Source organism: Rhinolophus sinicus, chromosome 17 (genome assembly GCF_057876585.1).
Source record: "Rhinolophus sinicus isolate RSI-liver-muscle chromosome 17, RSI-T2T, whole genome shotgun sequence".
In the NCBI taxonomy this organism is placed as follows: Eukaryota; Metazoa; Chordata; class Mammalia; order Chiroptera; family Rhinolophidae; genus Rhinolophus; species Rhinolophus sinicus.
Window position 1 is genome coordinate 69,275,592 of NC_142517.1, and position 19,953 is coordinate 69,295,544.

The 19,953-nt window shown below is 40.4% G+C and overlaps 1 protein-coding gene across 2 annotated transcripts in view; it reads left to right on the forward strand.

Moving 5' to 3' along the window:
* Positions 1–12,332, forward strand: part of USF3 (upstream transcription factor family member 3) — a 42,636-nt gene extending 30,304 nt beyond the window's left edge. For both annotated transcript variants that reach the window (XM_074331741.2, XM_074331744.2), the window contains one exon: positions 322–12,332. In XM_074331741.2, coding sequence (XP_074187842.2) covers positions 322–6,812 — 6,491 coding nt within the window. In that variant the 3' untranslated portion in view covers positions 6,813–12,332. The remainder of the gene's footprint in view (positions 1–321) is intronic.
* Positions 12,333–19,953: the final 7,621 nt, after the last annotated feature.

Below are 19,953 nucleotides of genomic sequence, written 5' to 3' on the forward strand. Positions count from 1 at the left end.
GTCTTCCCTACCTTTACCTTTGCAGCTGCCCTATTGGGAATTTTTGAATTTGGGATTTTGATATTCCTATATCATGAGTAATTTTACCTTTGAGTTGTTGACCTTCAAAGATACATACTTTTAAAAGTATGAGATAGAGGTTTGAGATGCCATTCTAAAAAGAAGAAAGAACTTGAATTAAAAAAGAGCTGAAGATTCTCAACTGAGGTTTTTAGAATGCTAGAATTAGAATTAGCAGTTTTAGTACACAGTTCTTTCTTAAGTTATTGTAAATACTGACATTTATAGGTAATTGTTTCATTTTTATTTTTAATATTGTAGCTGAAGAAATTAAAAAGCTACGTAAACAACTGGAAGAAATTCAAAAAGAAAATGGCCGATATATTGAATTACTGAAAGCAAATGACATATGCTTATATGATGACCCCACAATCCACTGGAAAGGAAATCTCAAAAACTCAAAGGTCTCTGTTGTTATTCCCGGCGACCAGGTTCAGAAAAACATTATTGTTTATTCCAATGGGAGTCAGCCTGGCGGAAACAGCCAGGGCACAGCTGTTCAGGGGATAACCTTTAATGTCGGTCATAATTTACAAAAGCAAACTGCCAATGTGGTGCCAGTACAGAGGACTTGCAATCTTGTGACTCCTGTGTCTATTTCTGGAGTTTACCCTGCTGAAAACAAGCCGTGGCATCAGACTACAGTTTCGGCATTGGCTGCCAACCAGCCTGTTCCTCTTTGTCTTCCTGCTACCATTTCTGCTCAAAATATTCTTGAGCTTTCCACCTCCGAAAGCGAATCAAGTGTGCTTGGTGCCACCAGTGGCTCACTGATTGCTGTCCCCATTGGGCCTGAACCTCACCAACATCGTTCCTTGCACACAAGTCTAAATGATCAAAACTCTTCTGAAAAGAATGGGCAAGAGAGCCCGAAATTATTGAAGAAAATGGTCCCTTGTGCCACAAGCATCCCTTCCAGCTCCTCAGCACCTGCCACTAAAGTGACTTATGGAGGCAAGTCCTGCCTGAGCACACAGGACTTCAGAAGTGATTTTCAAACCACTGTTGTTGTTTCAGTTCCCACCACCGTCTGCTCCCAGCCTCCCAGATCTGCAGGTGACTCTTGTGCAGTGAGCATTAGCAAGGGTGCAGGCTCGACAAGTGTTACGGCAGTGGTGGCCCCGTCTGCCCCTGGAGGAGGGAAGACTACCACTCCTGTAAGCGGTCTTTCTGCAAACCCTTTGGATAATGGTTGGACTCCTTCTTGTTCTTTGCCTTCTTCAGCTGTTAGTGCTTCAGATTTGAAAAACATTAATAGCCTTACCCGAATTTCCTCAGCTGGAAACACGCAGACAACGTGGACTACTTTGCAAATGGCGGGAAACACTATTCAGCCCTTAAGCCAGACACCGTCTTCTGCTGTGACTCCAGTATTAAATGAGTCTGGTACTAGCCCCACCGCAACCCACCACAGTAGACACGTGGCTACAGGCATCAACTTGAATAATTCCTTTCCAGCAGATGGGCAGCCAGTTGAGCAAGTAGTTGTAACCTTGCCTTCTTGTCCATCTTTACCTATGCAGCCACTAATTGCCCAGCCACAAGGTAAATCTCAGCCTCCAAAAAATATCCTTCCATTGAATTCAGCAATGCAAGTGATTCAGATGGCTCAGCCGGTCGGGTCAACTGTGAACGCAGCTCCAGCTAATCCAAACGTCATCATTCTTCAGCCGCCCAGCACCACCCCGTGCCCAACAGTTATGAGGGCAGAGGTTCCCAACCAAACTGTAGGTCAACAGATAGTAATCATACAGGCAGCTAATCAGAATCCTTTGCCACTCCTCTCAGCTCCACCTCCTGGTTCTGTTCGACTCCCTGTCAATGGAGCCAATGCTATAATAGGGTCGAATTCAGTGCAAAATGTTTCGACCCCACAAACTTTTGGAGGAAAGCATCTTGTCCACATATTACCAAGACCTTCATCTTTATCAACATCTAATTCAACACAAACTTTTTCTGTTACCATGTCAAACCAGCAACAGCCTCAAACCATTTCTTTAAATGGACAGCTCTTTGCTTTGCAGCCTGTGATGTCTTCATCAGGAACTACAAACCAAACCCCTATGCAAATTATTCAACCCACCACCAGCGAAGATCCAAATACCAATGTTGCCCTGAATACATTTGGCGCTTTGGCCAGCCTCAATCAAAGCATATCACAGATGGCTGGGCAAAGCTGTGTACAACTGTCTCTTAGCCAGCCTGCCAATCCCCAAATTGCTGCAAATAGTCAAACCACCCCAGCTAACTGTGTTTCATTAACAGCAAGTGTAGCATCACCCATGACAACAGAGAATTCAGCCACACTACCCAGTATTTATAATCTTGTGACTGCCCCCTCAGTAAACACTGTAGCTTGTTTGCCTAACGTGAAGTCAAAAAGGTTGAATAAGAAGCCGGGTGTCAAGAAACACTTAGCCTCTAGCAAGTCGGCCTGCTCCCTGAACCCAGTCCGAGATGTGGGCAAGGCAGATGGCCCCAGCACTGGAGGCTCAGCAGAGCCACCTTGTGACGATGGGCTGCTGGAAAACCCTCCTGTTGTGTTACCATCTGTCACTATGTCCCAGGCAAAGAGTGTTGTAAGTGTTTCTGGTTCCCATTCTCTGGATGGTCTGCATTCTGAGTCGGCGATACCTGAGTCTGTATCCAAATCTAAGGCACCAGGAGAGTCTAACTCACCCTCACAAGAGTCAGTAACAAATGAACATTTTGCAGTGGCCCCTACAAAATCCAAAGATTCTACCCCCATTTTGCAACGAGAGACATCTCAGGATAAGACACCAACTAGTTTGGCATTGTCAGATGCTGCCAAATCCTGTACTTCAGCCAATGTGTTGATTCCATCTCCAAATGATCCCCACATTTTGGTTCCTCAGGTTTCTGGTTTATCATCTACCACGAGCACTACAAGTACTGACTGTGTTTCTGAGGTAGAAATCATTGCTGAACCTTGCAGGGTTGAGCAAGATTCATCAGACACAGTGCAAACCACAGGTCTCTTCAAGGGCCAAGGTTTAACGGCATTGCTATCTGGTCTTGCAAAAGAAAAAGACCCTCAGAAATCTCTGTCAGTCCAGGTGGACCATCCTGACTTTTCTCCAGAAAATTCTAAAATGGTGGATTCAAGTGTTGATTTACATCCCAGACAGGAGCTGTTGCTGATGAACAGTGATGATAGAGACCCAGGACAGCCTCCTTCCTGTACCCCGGATCAGGAGGTCATTCATGGTTCTTTACTCACCAGTAGGCAGTCTGACTCTCCCATGTCAACCAGCTCTGGCAGTAGTCGTAGTTTCTCAGTTGCATCCATGCTTCCTGAAACAGCTAGAGAGGATGTCACCAGCCATGCAACAGTTAATACCTGTGACAACTGTACCTTCACAGAGCAAACTGACATAGTCGCTCTTGCAGCAAGAGCTATTTTTGACCAGGAGAACCTTGACAAGGGAAGAGCTGGCACTCAGGCTGATGTAAGGGAAGTGACTTCAAAGCCCTCTGAAGCATCATCTTTAGAAGGAGACCAGCCGTTCAAAACACAGATCTCTAAAGATAGTGGCCCAGGACAGGCAGAAGCAACACCAAGTGAATTTAATTCTCAGGATTCAGTTGAAGCAACTGTGAATAGGCCCCTAGAAAAACCAAGTTGTTCTGTAGGAATTAAAACATCAAATGCCTCTTTACAGGTTTCGACTTCTCAGCCACCGAGCATCACCAGTTTAAGTGTGAATAATCTGATCCATCAAAGCAGCGTCAGCCATCCTCTCGTCAGCTGTGCTGGTTTACCCCAAACTACAGAGCAAACAACTGTTCCTGCTACGGTTAATCTGACTGTTTCATCTAGCTCCTATGGCAATCAGCCTCCTAGACCATCTCTGATGACTGAATATTCCCAAGAACAGCTAAACACTCTGAGTGGTACCATACCGAATCCACAGATTCAAGAGCCACTCTTAAAGCCAAGTCATGAAAGCCGTAAAGACTCTGCTAAGCGTTCTGTCCAAGATGACCTTCTGCTGTCTTCAGCTAAACGTCAAAAGCTGTGTCAGCCAGCCCCCCTCAGGCTTGAAGGTATGTCCCTGATGAGCCAAACTCCAGACACTATTTCTGATCAAACGCAAATGATGGTAAGTCAGATGCCTCCCAATTCTTCCAACTCTGTTGCGCCTATTAGCACCCCAGCACATGGAGATGGCCTCACACGATTATTTCCACCTAGTAACAACTTTGTGGCCCCTGCATTGAGGCAAACTGAAGTGCAGTGCGGTTCTCAGCCTTCAGTTGCTGAGCAGCAGCAAACCCAGGCCAGTCAACATCTACAGGCCCTGCAACAGCATGTGCCAGCTCAGGGGGTGTCTCACCTGCATAGCAACCATCTCTACTTAAAGCAGCAGCAGCAGCAGCAGCAGCAGCAGCAGCAGCAGCAGCAGCAGCAGCAGCAGCAGCAGCAGGCAGGGCAGTTACGAGAGAGGCATCACTTATATCAGCTGCAGCATCACATAGCTCATGCAGAGACCTCTGTCCACTCTCAGCCCCATAATGTCCACCAACAGAGAACTCTGCAACAGGAAGTTCAGATGCAGAAGAAGAGGAATCTTGTTCAGGCCACTCAGGCCTCACAGCTTTCCTTACAATCAAAGCACCATGGAACTGACCAGTCCCGCCCCAAGAGTGGTCAGCCACATCCCCACCATCAGCAGATGCAGCCACAGATGCAGCAACACTTTGGAAGCTCCCAGCCAGAGAAGAGCTGTGACAACCCTTCAACTAGCCGGAACCACCATAACCATCCCCAGAACCATCTCAGTCAAGATATCATGCACCAGCAGCAGGACCTTGGGAGCAGGCAGCAAGGTTCAGGCGTATCTTCTGAACATGTATCTGGGCATAATCCAATGCAGAGGCTCTTGACATCCAGAGGCATAGAGCAGCAAATGGTGTCCCAGCCGAGTATTGTGACTAGACCTTCAGACATGACCTGTACTCCGCACAGGCCAGAGAGAAATAGAGTTTCAAGTTATTCGGCTGAGGCACTCATTGGAAAGACATCTTCTAATTCAGAGCAGAGAATGGGTATATTGATTCAGGGTTCTAGAGTTTCAGATCAGCTTGAAATGAGAAGTTATATTGATGTTCCCAGAAATAAGAGTTTGGCCATTCATAATATGCAGGGTCGTGTGGACCATACAGTTGCCTCAGAGATCCGCCTTTCCGACTGTCAGACATTTAAACCAAGTGGAGCCAGTCAGCAGCCCCCGGGTAATTTTGAAGTACAGTCTTCAAGAAATAATGAAATAGGTAACCCTGTGTCTTCATTGAGGAGTATGCAGTCCCAGGCTTTTCGAATTAGTCAAAACCCTGGTCCACCACCAATCGACCGCCAAAAGAGATTACCTTATCCACCAGTTCAGAGCATCCCAACAGGAAATGCAGTCCCACCAAGGGACAGTGAAAACACGTGTCATCAAAGTTTCATGCAGAGTCTGCTTGCCCCTCACCTTGGTGATCAGGTCATTGGGAGCCAGAGATCACTTTCAGAACATCAAAGGAATACACAGTGTGGTCCATCCCCTGCAATTGAATATAATTGCCCCCCAACTCACGAAGGAGTCCATATTAGAAGAGAGACTGAGAATCAGAATAGGGAAAGTTGTGACATGTCCCTAGGTGCAATTAACACCAGGAATAGCACCTTGAATATCCCTTTCTCGAGTTCTTCTTCCTCAGGAGATATTCAAGGTCGGAACACAAGCCCCAATGTTTCTGTACAGAAGTCCAATCCCATGCGGATCACTGACAGTCATGGGGCCAAGGGCCACATGAACCCTCCTGTCACAACGAACATGCATGGGGTTGCGAGGCCAGCCTTGCCACATCCGTCCGTGTCTCATGGAAATGCTGATCAGGGGCCTCCTGTACGTCAGACTAATTCTTCAGTTCCCCAGCGATCAAGACATCCTTTGCAAGACAGCAGTGGTTCCAAAATCCGTCAGCCTGAAAGGAATCGTTCTGGAAACCAGAGGCACACTAATGTCTTTGATCCAAGTCTTCCCCACCTCCCTCTGTCTACCAGTGGCAGTATGATCCTTGGACGCCAACAGCCCACTACAGAAAAGAGAGGAAGCATCGTTCGCTTCATGCCTGACAGCCCACAAGTACCTAATGAGAATTCGGCACCTGACCAGCATACACTGTCACAAAATTTTGGTTTTCCTTTTATCCCCGAGGGTGGCATGAATCCACCAATCAATGCTAATACTTCTTTCATTCCACAGGTCACTCAGCCTAGCGCCACTCGAACTCCAGCCCTCATTCCTGTAGATCCCCAAAATACTCTACCTTCCTTCTATCCCCCGTACTCTCCTGCTCATCCTACACTGTCCAATGATATTTCGATCCCCTATTTTTCAAATCAAATGTTCTCAAATCCTAGCACAGAGAAGGTAAACAGTGGAAGTTTAAATAACCGATTTGGATCAATTCTATCTCCTCCAAGACCTGTTGGCTTTGCTCAACCAAGTTTTCCTCTTCTCCCTGATATGCCACCAATGCACATGACCAACTCTCACTTATCCAATTTTAATATGACATCTTTGTTTCCAGAAATAGCTACAGCTCTTCCTGATGGCTCAGCAATGTCACCTTTGCTTACAATAGCAAACTCCTCTGCCTCTGACTCTTCCAAACAGTCCTCAAACAGACCTGCCCACAACATAAGCCATATTTTAGGTCATGACTGCAGTTCAGCTGTTTAAATACCGACGGACTAAACATAAATGTAATGGGTGACCTAATATAACATAAATGTAATGGGTGATCTGTGTGTGCATTCACACATACGCGCACATGAAGAGAGATCGTGTGTGTGTGTGTGTGTGTGTATGTGTCTGTATAATCAATTTCCAGTTATCTTCTGAATGTAAGAAGGCCATGTCAGAGATGATACGAATACTGGATTGTCAAAAACAAATTATCATTCATTTTAAGCTGCATGGTGTGCTTTTTAAGTTTTCCAAGGAGATTCACATTTTCAAGTTTGATTTGTAATCTTATATTCCCTAAATATTAATCAGTTGGGGGAGATCATTTTGTTGTGGGCTGGGTAGTAAAAAGGAACCTAGATTTTAAACTTGATTGTCGATAATTTGTAAAATAGTTGAAATAGTTGAGTTGCTCTCCAAAATTACAGATGGTTTAACATAACATGATGGCTTGTAACCAAATGCTGGCTGACGTCAGCAGCTAGAACAGTTTCTTACCCATGGAGAGTGTTGAATTAGTATCGAATGAATGTCCATAGTTAAAGTCAAGCAGTTAAGCAAATAAATGAGTTGTTTAATCAGCCGTCATCCCCAAGATTTGGCTTAGGTAGAGGCTGCTGTCTTAATTATAACAATTCAAAATTATCTGAATTTCATGTCCTGTTCTTCAGATTAGGGAGCCATGCTATCCTTTAATGTGCCAAGATCCTTTAAAGCAAAGGTCTTCCTTAAACAGCCTTAAAAGTAGAAAGCTTCAAAGAAAAGTATATAGCTGTTCTCCATTTTGCATCAGGCCATAAGGATAAGAGCAGTTGTATTGTGGAGTTTTGCATGTGTTCGGTTAAAGATTGTTGTTTCATCAATTGAGTTTTGTTTTTGTATTCTCTCTTCCTTCTATTTATTGATCTGGAAATGAATCCTCTTACATTTGTTTAATCAGTAGGGACTGATCAGTTAGTGTGTTTGGAATCTACACAATTACTTGAGCCTTACTTTTTAAATATTTCTGAGCAGAGTCTTAAGCTCTCATTATTTTCATTTACTGATATTTATATTTAAAATATGGCGTTGTATATTGCATTATTATCCTTCATAGTAGAATTATAATGAGAAGATGAATTCGTTCATTGTTTTTCCTGATGGTAGATGTGAAATGGTGCTTCAAAAAAATTGTTTTTGTGTATGTCTGTGTGTATGTGTGTGTGTGTGTGTGTACACAGACATCGATTTTAAAGTATAAACTGGTCATTTAAAAGTAGACCTGCCATCTGAAAATGGGAAATTGAGACCTGAGACCTGCTGAAGTATAGAAAAGCTTGATGTAGAGGTTTTAAAAATCCCCACTGAAGTTAATAAACATACATACATACATATGTATATATATATGATCATATAATGAATTTTGAAAACTTAAAAAAGGAGACAACTGTATATTCTCAAACCCACTACTTTTTGTTGTTATATTCTGCCAAAAATGAGATGGAGTGGGAGAGATGCATATAAATTATTCTGTCTGCTCTGTTAACAAAGTGAACCCAAGGACCAGCATTTCTTCCCCCTCCTTAAAAAAGCCTCCTGGGGCTTGGTTAGAGCAGTGAACACCGAATACCTCTTCTAAAGACTCAGCAAAAGAGTCATCTGTGCCTCTTCAACTGTTCTTACCAAACTTTCCTATCCTGCTGCCAACTGAAGCAGCTTCCTGGGGGTAAAATTTATATATATATAAATTTTATATATATATATAAAATACACACACACACACACAAAAAAACACACCAAAACAAAACAAGAACTGTATTTTCTTCCTTCAAAATGGTCATGGGAAGGAATAGGAGAGCTTCATGAATAAGTTAACAAGACCACAGATAAACACATAAATTAAGTTAAAATTTAGTTGAGAAAAATGTGAGTTTTATGACTTGTTTTTTAATTGTCTTAACTGAGTTTTAAGCTTTAACATTCAAATTTTCCTTTGTACTTGAAAGGTCCAATATGCCAATTTCAAGAAGGAGAGTTTTCAATATTTGGACTATTTATTCTCCCTTGCTTGTTCTCTCTCTCTCTCTCTCTCTCTCTCTCCCTCTCTCTCTCTCTCTCTCACACACACACACACACACACACACACATACACACACAGAGAGCACAGTGGCTAATGAGTTCTGAAGAGCTGGGGGCTGTTAGGTATAATTTGAACTAAGTGAACAGGCTAAGGAGAAGCCCGATTTTAACATTGCAATGGAAAGGCCTCAAAGCCTGCAACTTTCAGATACTTCTCTGTTGCATTGATTTTATTTTTCTGCTCAGCTCTGTTCAGAGGTAGCATTTACATTTTTCAGAGCTTTCATTCCAAGCCTATAATAGTTTGATCCCAAACGAGTCTTTACCCCTAAGTAAGCTTATTTGACCATCCAAGGAAAGTTGCTGTGACCATCTGCAAATAATTTGGCTCTTGCTTACATGTAGCTCTAATTGTCTTACAGAAATGAGCATATATATAAGTATTTTATACATGAACTCAATTCTGAAAGTGTTCAGAGCATAGAAATCTTATTTGATTTACCAGCAGTATTAAGTATTTGATAATTAGATCTGCAATATTTTGGTGAGGAAATTTATTATTTAATATCTAGCAATCTCTGGATATAATTTTTTGATGGGAATGGCAGAGAACATAGTCAATTTTGCTTATAGTGAATTTAATGTTGGCTTGCTAATATATGACTATAGAATGGAAAAACATTTCCACAAATAATTTTGTAATTTCTGGAAATGCACAAACTTATGTATGAGTTATAAGTGAGAGTCACCGATTAAATCATTTCTCTCTTAGTGTTATTGATCACATAGAGTCAGTTACTGATGTGGTTGATTCTTCTGAACATTCATCACAGTAACTTCTAATGAAGTGAAAAATTTCTGATTTTTCATCATGTATAAACTTGTAATGTGTCAATCATGGATAAAAGAAATGAAGTTTGATATTCTTTTGTTGTTGTTGCATACAGGTTGTTTTGGGATGTTTTGTACCCCTGCAGGAAATTTGTTTTTACTTTAAGACCTTTTGGGGGGTACCAGAGATGGCACCTTTTTTCTAAGTAAGGACTAAGAATTCCAGAGTGATCATGCTTTATAAAATTTTGCATATCAGAACTGTGAGAGAAGAATGAGGAGGGAATGTTCTTTTGTAGGGTGAACTGCAATGAGGATCAACTTTTAAAATCAGCCTTTTTAAATACAAAATTATTTAAACATTTTCAAGATAATTGATTTGCCTTGCTCTTCTAGCATTAGCCATTTCATGGAGAGGCTAAAATTTATACTCCAAAAAAAGAAAAAAAAAGTGGAAACACATTAATGGGAGTAAAATTTTAAAAATTTGAGAAAGGGAAAAGACTTACAGATATGCATCATCTTAGCTTTGTCCTTTCTTTGATACATAGGTACCTAGGCTCTTACTTTCTTCCATCTGCTCCATGTCCAACAGGAGGCAGAAAACCTGGTCATTTCTTTAGCATGATGATTTCTCCTTTGCCTTGAAACATTTATTGGGCACACCATCTATTGTATGACAGGAAGTCATATCCCCAAATCAGTTTTTCCCAATTCCTGGCTTTGGGAACCACTGTCTCCTACTTTGTTAAGGGGCAATAAGAATTTCTTGAAACCAAGTAGTTCAAAATTTATTTAAAATATTTACTGTGCCATATAGCTCTTTCTTGTTTTCATAAGCTTTTTTTTTTTTTTTTTCCTCATGGAAGAGTGAAGGAAGGGCAAAGGTGGTACCAAAAGATGGCTTTGGGTTGATATCCTTAGGAACCTGGAAGTCGTTGTAATTCTGTTGTCTATATAAATCCTCCCTTAGCTGGAGATAATTGCCTATGGCTAAGTACATCCAGAGTGCAATAGTAATAGGCAGATAAACTCGTATGAAGTTCATCTGTGAGTGATGATTTTATGATACTTGTATGCAAATTAAAGGCCAGAAAATAGTTTCTTCTCATGATACCCTTTTGGCTGAATGCTACCATTTCTCCTTCCCCAGAGTTCAACAGAAAAGGGTCCTTATTTGGACCTGCCATACTCTCCCACATTTTATACTTCCTGTATGAGCCTGAGGGTGTTTCTACTATAGTCTGTGGGGGACATCAAATTTGGATTCAGGCAGTCCAGATATGCCATGAAGTGTTGAGGACCTTCTTGGACACAGCGTTTTAGTCCTGCCCACAGGCCTCTGCCCTGGTACTGCACTTTACCTGAAACTGTGCCTCTGGTCCTAAGACCAGCCATTGGAACATATGACTCACCCACTCCTCTGTTATAGCAAAGGACCAGCCGGGATGGTACAAGTCAAGTAACCAAACACCTAGAAGACAAGTACAGCTCATGTTTCTCACTGTTGCCTTATTCTCTGAGCCATCTTTGGTGCCGATCTTGTAAAAAACTTTCTAGGTAGAAGCAAAACTTTTAAACTCAGAGCTTGTATGTGGTGGCCATCCAGCATCCTTATTTCTAGATTTGCACAAGCCCTAGCAACCATAATCTTCTGGTACATGTATGTGTTCAGATGCTACCTAAACATGAGCCAACTTGGGTTGAAAATGTTGGGGATAATATCCAAATTGGTATTATTTTGGATGACTATGTAATCTTCAATAGAGATGAGACGTAGAAGGTAACTATCTGTAATCTAACCTTTTATAAAAAGACGATCATGCTTTTTTTCTTCTCACTTGTGTGTATAGTTATACATCATGCTATGTCACAGGAACTTAATGTTTACTCCATGTAGATCCCCTCTTCACTTTTCTGGATCTCTGTCCCTCATGCCGTAAGTCTTAAAACCATTTTTCATCTGTGAGGTCACTGAGGCACTGGACTTGACTATATTGGTAACCTTCAAGGGGAGTTGAACTGTTGATCTTCCAAGAAGAAAGGGACCAGACAGTGTTGCTTAAAATGCTGCAGTTGTGTTACTGTGAAGAAAACGATTTGCTTCCACTTTCAGCAGGCCATATATATATTCATTTTGGTAAAATAGGTGGAAAAATCTGAGAACATAATTACCTTCACAAATTATTTATAGATACACTGGGTGAGAAGCTTACTGTAGGGCAGTCACCAGAAAAAACCTAACTGTAGTGCTTTCAACAGTGTAATATTTGTCTCTATTTGTATGCCAGCGATGTCTGCTGTGCACAGTGTCCTATTACTGTAAATCACCTGGTTTATAATTCTAATGGGAACTAATTTGTTTTGTAATGGAATCCAGAGCAGATATGTATAATATGATCAGGATTGTCCGACAGTTGTAAATAAGAATAGGTCCTGTTTATTTTGACATCTTTTTACAAATGCATTGTATTAGGGTGTGAATATTCTGAACCATGCTCTTGTTTAAAGTTTTGAAATTTTTATTGGTAAATGTAACATTTTAATGGTTGTAATAATTATTTGTATAGATATGAATATAGTATTTTATTTAAGAAAATAAACTTTGCATTTTTGCATTGTGAATTCTGTCTTCTGATCATTGCATGTGCCACCTCCAACCTGGTATTAAAACAGCTCCTCTTGGACACTCAAGTCTTACATTCAAGTTATCTTTAAATTTTGCCAAAGTGTCTGAAAATGATACCATGACACATTTCCTCTGACGATTGTGTTCTTGGTCAAAGAATCAACCTCAAATCATAGTTACGATCACTGCTATATTGTTAGAACAAACTACACCTCTATGCTTATTGTAAAAAGTAAAATTAGAATTTCAGATCTGGAAGAGTATTGAGAAATGATTTAGTTTACACCTCCTTGCATAAACTGAAGCACAGAACTTTGGGACAAGAGTTACACTTTCATTACAGCCACGTCAACTTGGTCACATCGCACAAGCATGAAGCTTGAGGGGTGAAAACATGTTGCAGAAGAACTTGTGCAGGATAAAGCTACATAAAGCTTAAATGCCTATAAATCAAGCAATTCATTGTTTAGGGATAGCCTACAGATGTGGTGAACATTATCAATTAAGGTAAAGCTAACCCTGAAGTTCAGGATAATGGACACTTTTTCTTTTAATTATTAGTTTTAAGTGTACAAAACAATGTAATAGACATTTATATCCCTCACCCAGTCATAACCCCCCTCCCCCAATCTACTACCCCTCTGACATCGCATCCAGCTGTTACATTCCACTATCTCTATTCCTTGTGCTGTACTCCGCTTCTTGTGACCATATATATATAATTATAGCTGACATTCAGTATTCAGCTTCAGCTTCAGGTGTACATCACAGTGGTCAGGCATCTACACCGTCCATGAAGTGGTCTCCCTAGTAAGTACAAATGTCGGTTGGATACCCTACCAAATCTTTACGACATTATTGATTACATTCCCCAAACTGTCCTTCGTATCCCCGTGGCAGTCTTGTGGTTACTGATTGTGCTTTCTAATCCCCTCACCTTCTCCCTCATCCTCACCCCCCTCCCATCTAGCAATCCTCAGTTTTTCCTCTGTATCTCTGAGACTGTCTGATTAACCTGTTCATTTATTCTATTCTTTAGATTCCACATATAAGTGAGATCATATGGTATTTGTCTCTCTGACTTATTTCACTTAACATAATGTTCTCTAGGAATGGACACTTCTTAAGAGGGAGGGGGATGGTATCAAGGAGTGTTCTTCAAAAACACTGGTATTTCTATCAAATTGGATAGCAGACAGAGATTCAGGTGTTTACCTCATTTACACCTGAAGTTTTTGTCTTATGAATATATAAAATATATCCTAATATTAAAACTGGTAAAATGAAGGCCTTAGGGATCATTTACTCTCACGTGTGCTGTAGGAAATTAATGCTCACAATATTTTCCTTGTCTCAGCTTCTTGGGAGTTAGGTTAAAACTCAATATTCTATCAAGTGTTGAGTGTTCTTTCCACAATTGTACACTGCTTCTCATACAGAAGTCATAGCTGTACCATGTATTTTGATGACACAGAGAGCCTTAATTTGCCGTAAAGGGTATACAACCTATAAAAAATACAACCATTATGCATAAATTTGATTTCCCTAAAATGAATGTGCAAATTATAACAGCTATGTACTTTAAAGTTTTGTTGGGTTTCCAGTTTAGTTAGATGTTTGAGGGAAATTGAGTTTAATAACTTATATCTCTTTTCAAAGCTATCCAAGCAGTTTTCACTTTTAGGTAGGATATAATATTAATAGCTAGGGGCATGTCATCAATCCCACTGCAACAACAAGAACAAAAAGCTGAATTGGAATAATCATTTTAAGAAATACTAAAACCCATCGAACATAAGCTAGACCAGTGGATTTTAAATTTACAAAATATAAAAAGTTCACTGATAGGGTTTCAAATTTCACATTGCAACTTGACTTGGAAAGTACCATGTGTTGAGTTTTGGTATAGTATCAAAGAGGAACAGTTACCATTATCTAGAAAGGCTACTCCCTTTTCCAACTATATATTTCTGTAAGGCTAGATTTTCTTCATGTACTTCAAGTAAAATACATACTGCAGCAGAGCGAAGGCAGAAACTGACATCAGAATCCAGCTGTCTTCTTATTAAGCCAGATGTTGCATAGATTTACAAAAATGTAAAACACTGCCACTCCTCTCACAATTTCTGTTTGTTTTGGAAAATAAAATCCATTTAAATTTTACAAAATATGTTATTTGTGTTATGTAATGAGCTTATTGCTATCTTTAAATGAATTATTAAATATTTTTAAATTTTCCATTTTTATTGCTAACATGGGAAATATTAATAGATAAAATTTACATAGACAAAAAAATCTTTGGGAGTCTCAGTAATTTTTAGGAGTGTAAATGGTTCCCGAGACCAAAAAATTTGAACTAGTGTTCTAGGAAAAAAACCCAAAAACATAAGAAATGTCATCTGACCACAACCAGAAAAGAAAAAAATTGTTAGATTAGACTTTATTAAAATTAAGAATTTCTCTTCACCAAGTCACAGACTGGCAAAGATTATACATCTCAAAAATAAAAAAAAATACTCATAAGCTGGTTTTAAAAACTTGAATAAATTATTCACATAAATGGCCAAGCAGTCTATGCAAAGGTGCTCAGCATCAGTAGTCGTCAGAGAAATGCAGAATAAAATGCAATCAGAGTCATTACACTCTCACCCAAAAAGGCTAAAATTGAAAGAACTGACAAATGCCAAGTGTTGACAAAGATGTGGAATAACAGGAACTCTCACTGGTGATATGGGAGCATAAATTGCTTCAACCACTTTGGAAGATTGTTGGCATTTTCCTTTAAAATTGAAGACTTATCTGCCCTGTAACTGAGCAATTCCATAGTGCACTGTGTATGTACCTGGAAAAAATGTTTGTGTAAGTTCACCAAAATACATGTACAAGAATGTTCATAGACACTTTCTTTACCGTAGCCCCAAACTAGAAACAACCCTTACACCCAAGCAGTAGGAGAATGGATAAATGAAATGTCATACGAGGTCGGACAATTAAGTTCGCAAACTCATCCTAGAAAAAGTGCTACACACCTCATTGCTCAATATCACTATGGTCACCTTTGAAGTACTCCCCTTGGTAAAGCTATGCACTGACACCAGCACCTAGTCTACCCTTCAAAGCGATTTTGGACTCTTTTTCTGGAATGGGCATCAGAGCTGTCATCGTATTACCCTTGATGTCCTGAATGTCATCAAAATGTCTTCCTTTCAACATTTCCTTTATCTTCGGGTAAAGAAAGAAGATATTGGGGGCCAGATCAGGTGAGTAGGGAGGGTGTTCCAATACAGTTATTTGTTTACTGGCTAAAAACTCCCTCACAGACAGTGCTGTGTGAGCTGGTGCATTGTTGTGATGCAAGAGCCATGAATTGTTGGCGAAAAGTTCAGGTCATCTCACTTTTTCATGCAGACTTTTCAAATAGTAAACTTGGTTAACTGTTTGTCCAGTTGGTACGAATTCATAATGAACAATCCCTCTCATGTCAAAAAAAGGTTAGCAACATCATTGCAACAAGTTCTCTAACTTAATTGTCAGACCTCCATATATTCACAGAATGAAGCTACTGATACACACAGATGAATCTCACAGACATTATATTGAGTGAAAGATGCCAGATAAAATGAGTACATACTGCATAATTCCATTAACATAAAGTTCAAGAATAGGCAAAATTCATCTATGAGGAGAAATGTCAGAATAGTGGTTATCTCTGAGGCAAGGATTAACTTGGAACTGGCATGAGGATGCTGGAAACGTTTTGCATCTTAATGTGGGTGGTGGTTACGTTGGTATATGGCTGTGTGTGTACACACACATACACATATATGTATAAAAATTGACCAATCTATAGAAATTTAAGATTAGTGCATGTTTTGTACAATATTGAATATACCCAAATAAAAAGGTTAAGAAAAAACTATCTATGGAAGTCTGAACTGATGTTGCTTTTCTCTTGATACATTTTTCGAGTCAGCCCAAACTAAAAGTTATTTTACTGTCATTCTTCGGAAACAGAAAGAGCCAAGGTGCTGTTTTGTATCAGGCTGCCATTACCTGGCTGTCTGACTTTGGGCAAGTAGCATAACTTCTTTCATCTTAGTTTATTTGTTGGTACATTATTTTTCCTGTCTCCCTCACAAGGTTGTTGTGAAGGACCAATGAGGTTTATATTTGAAAGTGTTTTCACACCGTTGCAAAGGAGTATTTAAATGTCAAGTGACAATCAATTCTTTTCCATGACCTTCCTCATTTCTATCTCCCCTGCACATGAGACTAAAATGCTCTGCTAGAATACAGTTTGTTGGTCTATAGTCTCCCTTGTCTCATTCCTCTTCCTGTGAGAAATTAAGGAGACAAACGCTAAGTTGCTGCCTACATAAGTTCAGAAGTCAGGTAGGTTGGTTAACTTGTGTCAATGTGTTACTTAATTTTTCACAGGACAAAATAAGCTACAAATTTTGGGGAAGATAGGAAAATCTAGCTTTTAACTATGTTTGTGCTGTGCAGGTGGGGTTTTGGTGTTTTCTTACATGATTTAATCACATTCAGATCTGTGGTTTGGGAAGAGGCTGAAACCAAATTGTAGCGGTGAAGCATTTACTGCCTCAGGGAAGTTTTCTGGGAATTCATGATTCAATTAGGTTAAAACCCATTTTTTAAAATGCTGCTGAGTGGCAAATGTGCAAATTCACATTAAACTTTTTTTTTTAAGCCTAAGAGACAGCTTAGTATAGAAGAAAATTGGTTAGAATGTCAGTGTTTCAAACCAAGTCACTGCTTTTTTTGTCTTACTTCTGGATAAACTTAGAAACACTTATCACCATTATCATTGCACCCCAAATGAAGAATTATGATTTCCCAGTTCATTGCAGGCTAGTTTTTCTGCCTCATTTTAGTGGATAAAACCACTCCTTTATAGGAGGGGTGTGCTGGGCCCAGGCCCCCAAAACAAAGATGTTTCAGCCATCCATGGGTGTCATAGATTCTACCTGATCTACGGGGCCAGCATGGATTACTTCAGAGGCAGCTGTGGATAACTTTTTGACTCTTGACAATTCTTTTGTCTCTAAATGTTTTCTAGGAAATAAAAAAAAACCCTACTGCATTCCTATGCTTTTTCTCCATTGTTAATTTTGTTTCTGAACCAGCAGGCTCCCAGTGGAAACTTGATACTTTATGTAACATATATTTTAATTTAAAATAAATCTTTGGGTCTGTAGCCCTTTGCCAAATGCAATCACCGAGTTTATGAAAAGGACTTTGGTTCTTAACTTTACACGCTTAGAAACTGAAGCAATGGTCCTCATATGAATCCAGCTTTTCCAGTTTAAAGAGCCAAACATGATCCAAAGCTATTGTTTTATTGGTTGTCTTTCCTAAAGCACTGTAGGTTCATTGTTACTTGGGTTTTTAAAGCAGGCATGTCTTCTGAATTTTGGAAAAAACTTCTATTTTTGTTAATACGTTCAATAGTTATATAAGTCTAGGCTGTGTTTTTTGCATGTATAGATACATGCACAAATAAAAGTTGAATCATCTCTGTACCATAATCTGCCTTTCCTTACTCTGGTTTTGTTACCTAAACTACTCATTTCTGACTACTGATCTAGGTTTCTGCACCATTTGCTTCATCTAGTGAATGATGACTTCTCTAAGTTTCAGTTTCTCCACATGGGACATGGAGATAACAGCGCCTTCATGGTGGGGAGTGTTTCGGGGAGATGGGGCTGTTTTGGCTTCTTTGAGGCCATTCTTTTCTCGAAGCTCTTTGCCCACTAATAATTAACAAATTATACCTGTTTGTTTCATGGACATCTTCCCTCTTGGACCATGGACCCTGGGATGGAAGAAACTGTGTATGTTTTGCCCATTGCAGTACCCAGCTCTGTACGGCGTTTGCCCAAATATTTCTTGATTGACTGTTGACTCAAGCAGTATTTTTGATTCTATGTATTGAATAGAGAAGTGGTGAGGAAGGAGAGGATAAAGGGGAGATAGGCCCCCTAAAAAGCAGGTTACTTTTCAAGGTGTCCCACGTTAAGGGAGCAGCTGAGTAAATCTCAAGCCTGAATTTGAAGGGGCCTGTCTAGAACCTGTATTGAGCTTTGTAAAATGCTCATAGAAGCAACGTAATAAAATCATAAAATGCAAATCAAGTTTTGTTTCTCTGATGGCAATATTATAGCATTCTAAAATAAAGAGCTTTTGGACTATTTTGAATCATCTTCCTTGTAAAGGATTTACAGTCCTAATTCATGAAGAATGTCAAGATTTAGAGGAAATTGGGGCCCAGGAGAGAGCCACGTGGGATGGTTTGTCAGATTCCTGCTGTCTTCACTTCAAAATCTTTCACTGTTTAAACCTCTTGTTTTCTAAATCATAGCTATAATGCTGGGCCACCCAGACTTTATTTAGCACTCAACTGAAATGTGATATGACTTCAAGGTTATTCTGTGTTAAAATATGGTGATGAGCAATGGTTCGTCTCCAGTGAAATGGATAAATCTTAGATGACAGACGATTCAAAGCGGTAAAAAGAATGTAGGGGAGAGCCAAGGAATTTTTTTAAATTTCGAGTTCTGGGAAAATGATGAAATCTCCTAATCTACAAATATTTCGGGAGAAGGCAGAGCTCCAGTTCCCTCAGATTTGAGGGAGCAAAGGGTAATGCTCTGTGGCTGATAGGAACCACTTAGTCTTCTTTGTATTTAAATAAGAATAGCAACACCACACTTCAGGAAAAGGAGGCAATGACCTCCAGTCCCCCCACCGGCTTCTCCGGAGCTCACAGAGTAAGAGGCTCTTTGCAGAGCAGTCCCGTCCAAGGGAAAGCTCTATTACTATGGTCTTTTAGAAACTCAGTGGTGAGGGCTGATCTGTGACTCTTGCCAAGCTTATTTGAATTCGTGTTTGTTAAGGCCTAAGATTTCGCAGGCACTTAACCTTGCTGGCAGTGCTACCTTAAGAGGGAGGAGTTAGTATTAAAACTCAGCCACACAAGTCTATCTTATCTCAACCAAGCAACATTAAAAACAAAAGAATTACTTTCAACTGGGCAGAATTGGGGTAAGCGGCCTTACATTGCTTCAGGCAGAGGCAAACGGTATCTTACTAATAATGCTTTCCCTTAGTTTCACGAGGGGACATTAGAGTCATTTCAAAACCTGAGTGACCCTCCCATGCGTCCTCTTTCTGGGACCTGTTTTTGTTGCCACGCAGCAGCCTACCTGTCTGTCTCCTCATACCTGCCCCTAAAGGAAGGAGAGTCCGTGAGAGGGATCCTTTCAGGGACTTTGTTTCACCTTTGTGCTTACACCTTCTGTCTCCCTGTTTGGCCCCAAAATATGGCTGGACAGCCAGTGGGTAATATTTCCCAAGGAGGGAACAACCCAAGCCAGGCACAGCCACGTGGGGACCAACAGGAGAACCCATGGGGTTCATAGAGATGGGCACAGCCCCCCACGTTCCCCGCTAGGGAGAGACGCTGCCTCTGTGGCTGCATTCCTTCCCACAACCTGCAGGGGAAGGGATTCAATGACGTGCTCTCCATCTATTCATATGCATAAAGTTTTGTCCCTCGGGGAAGTACTTATCCCGGGACTTAGAGTTCTGCTGCCT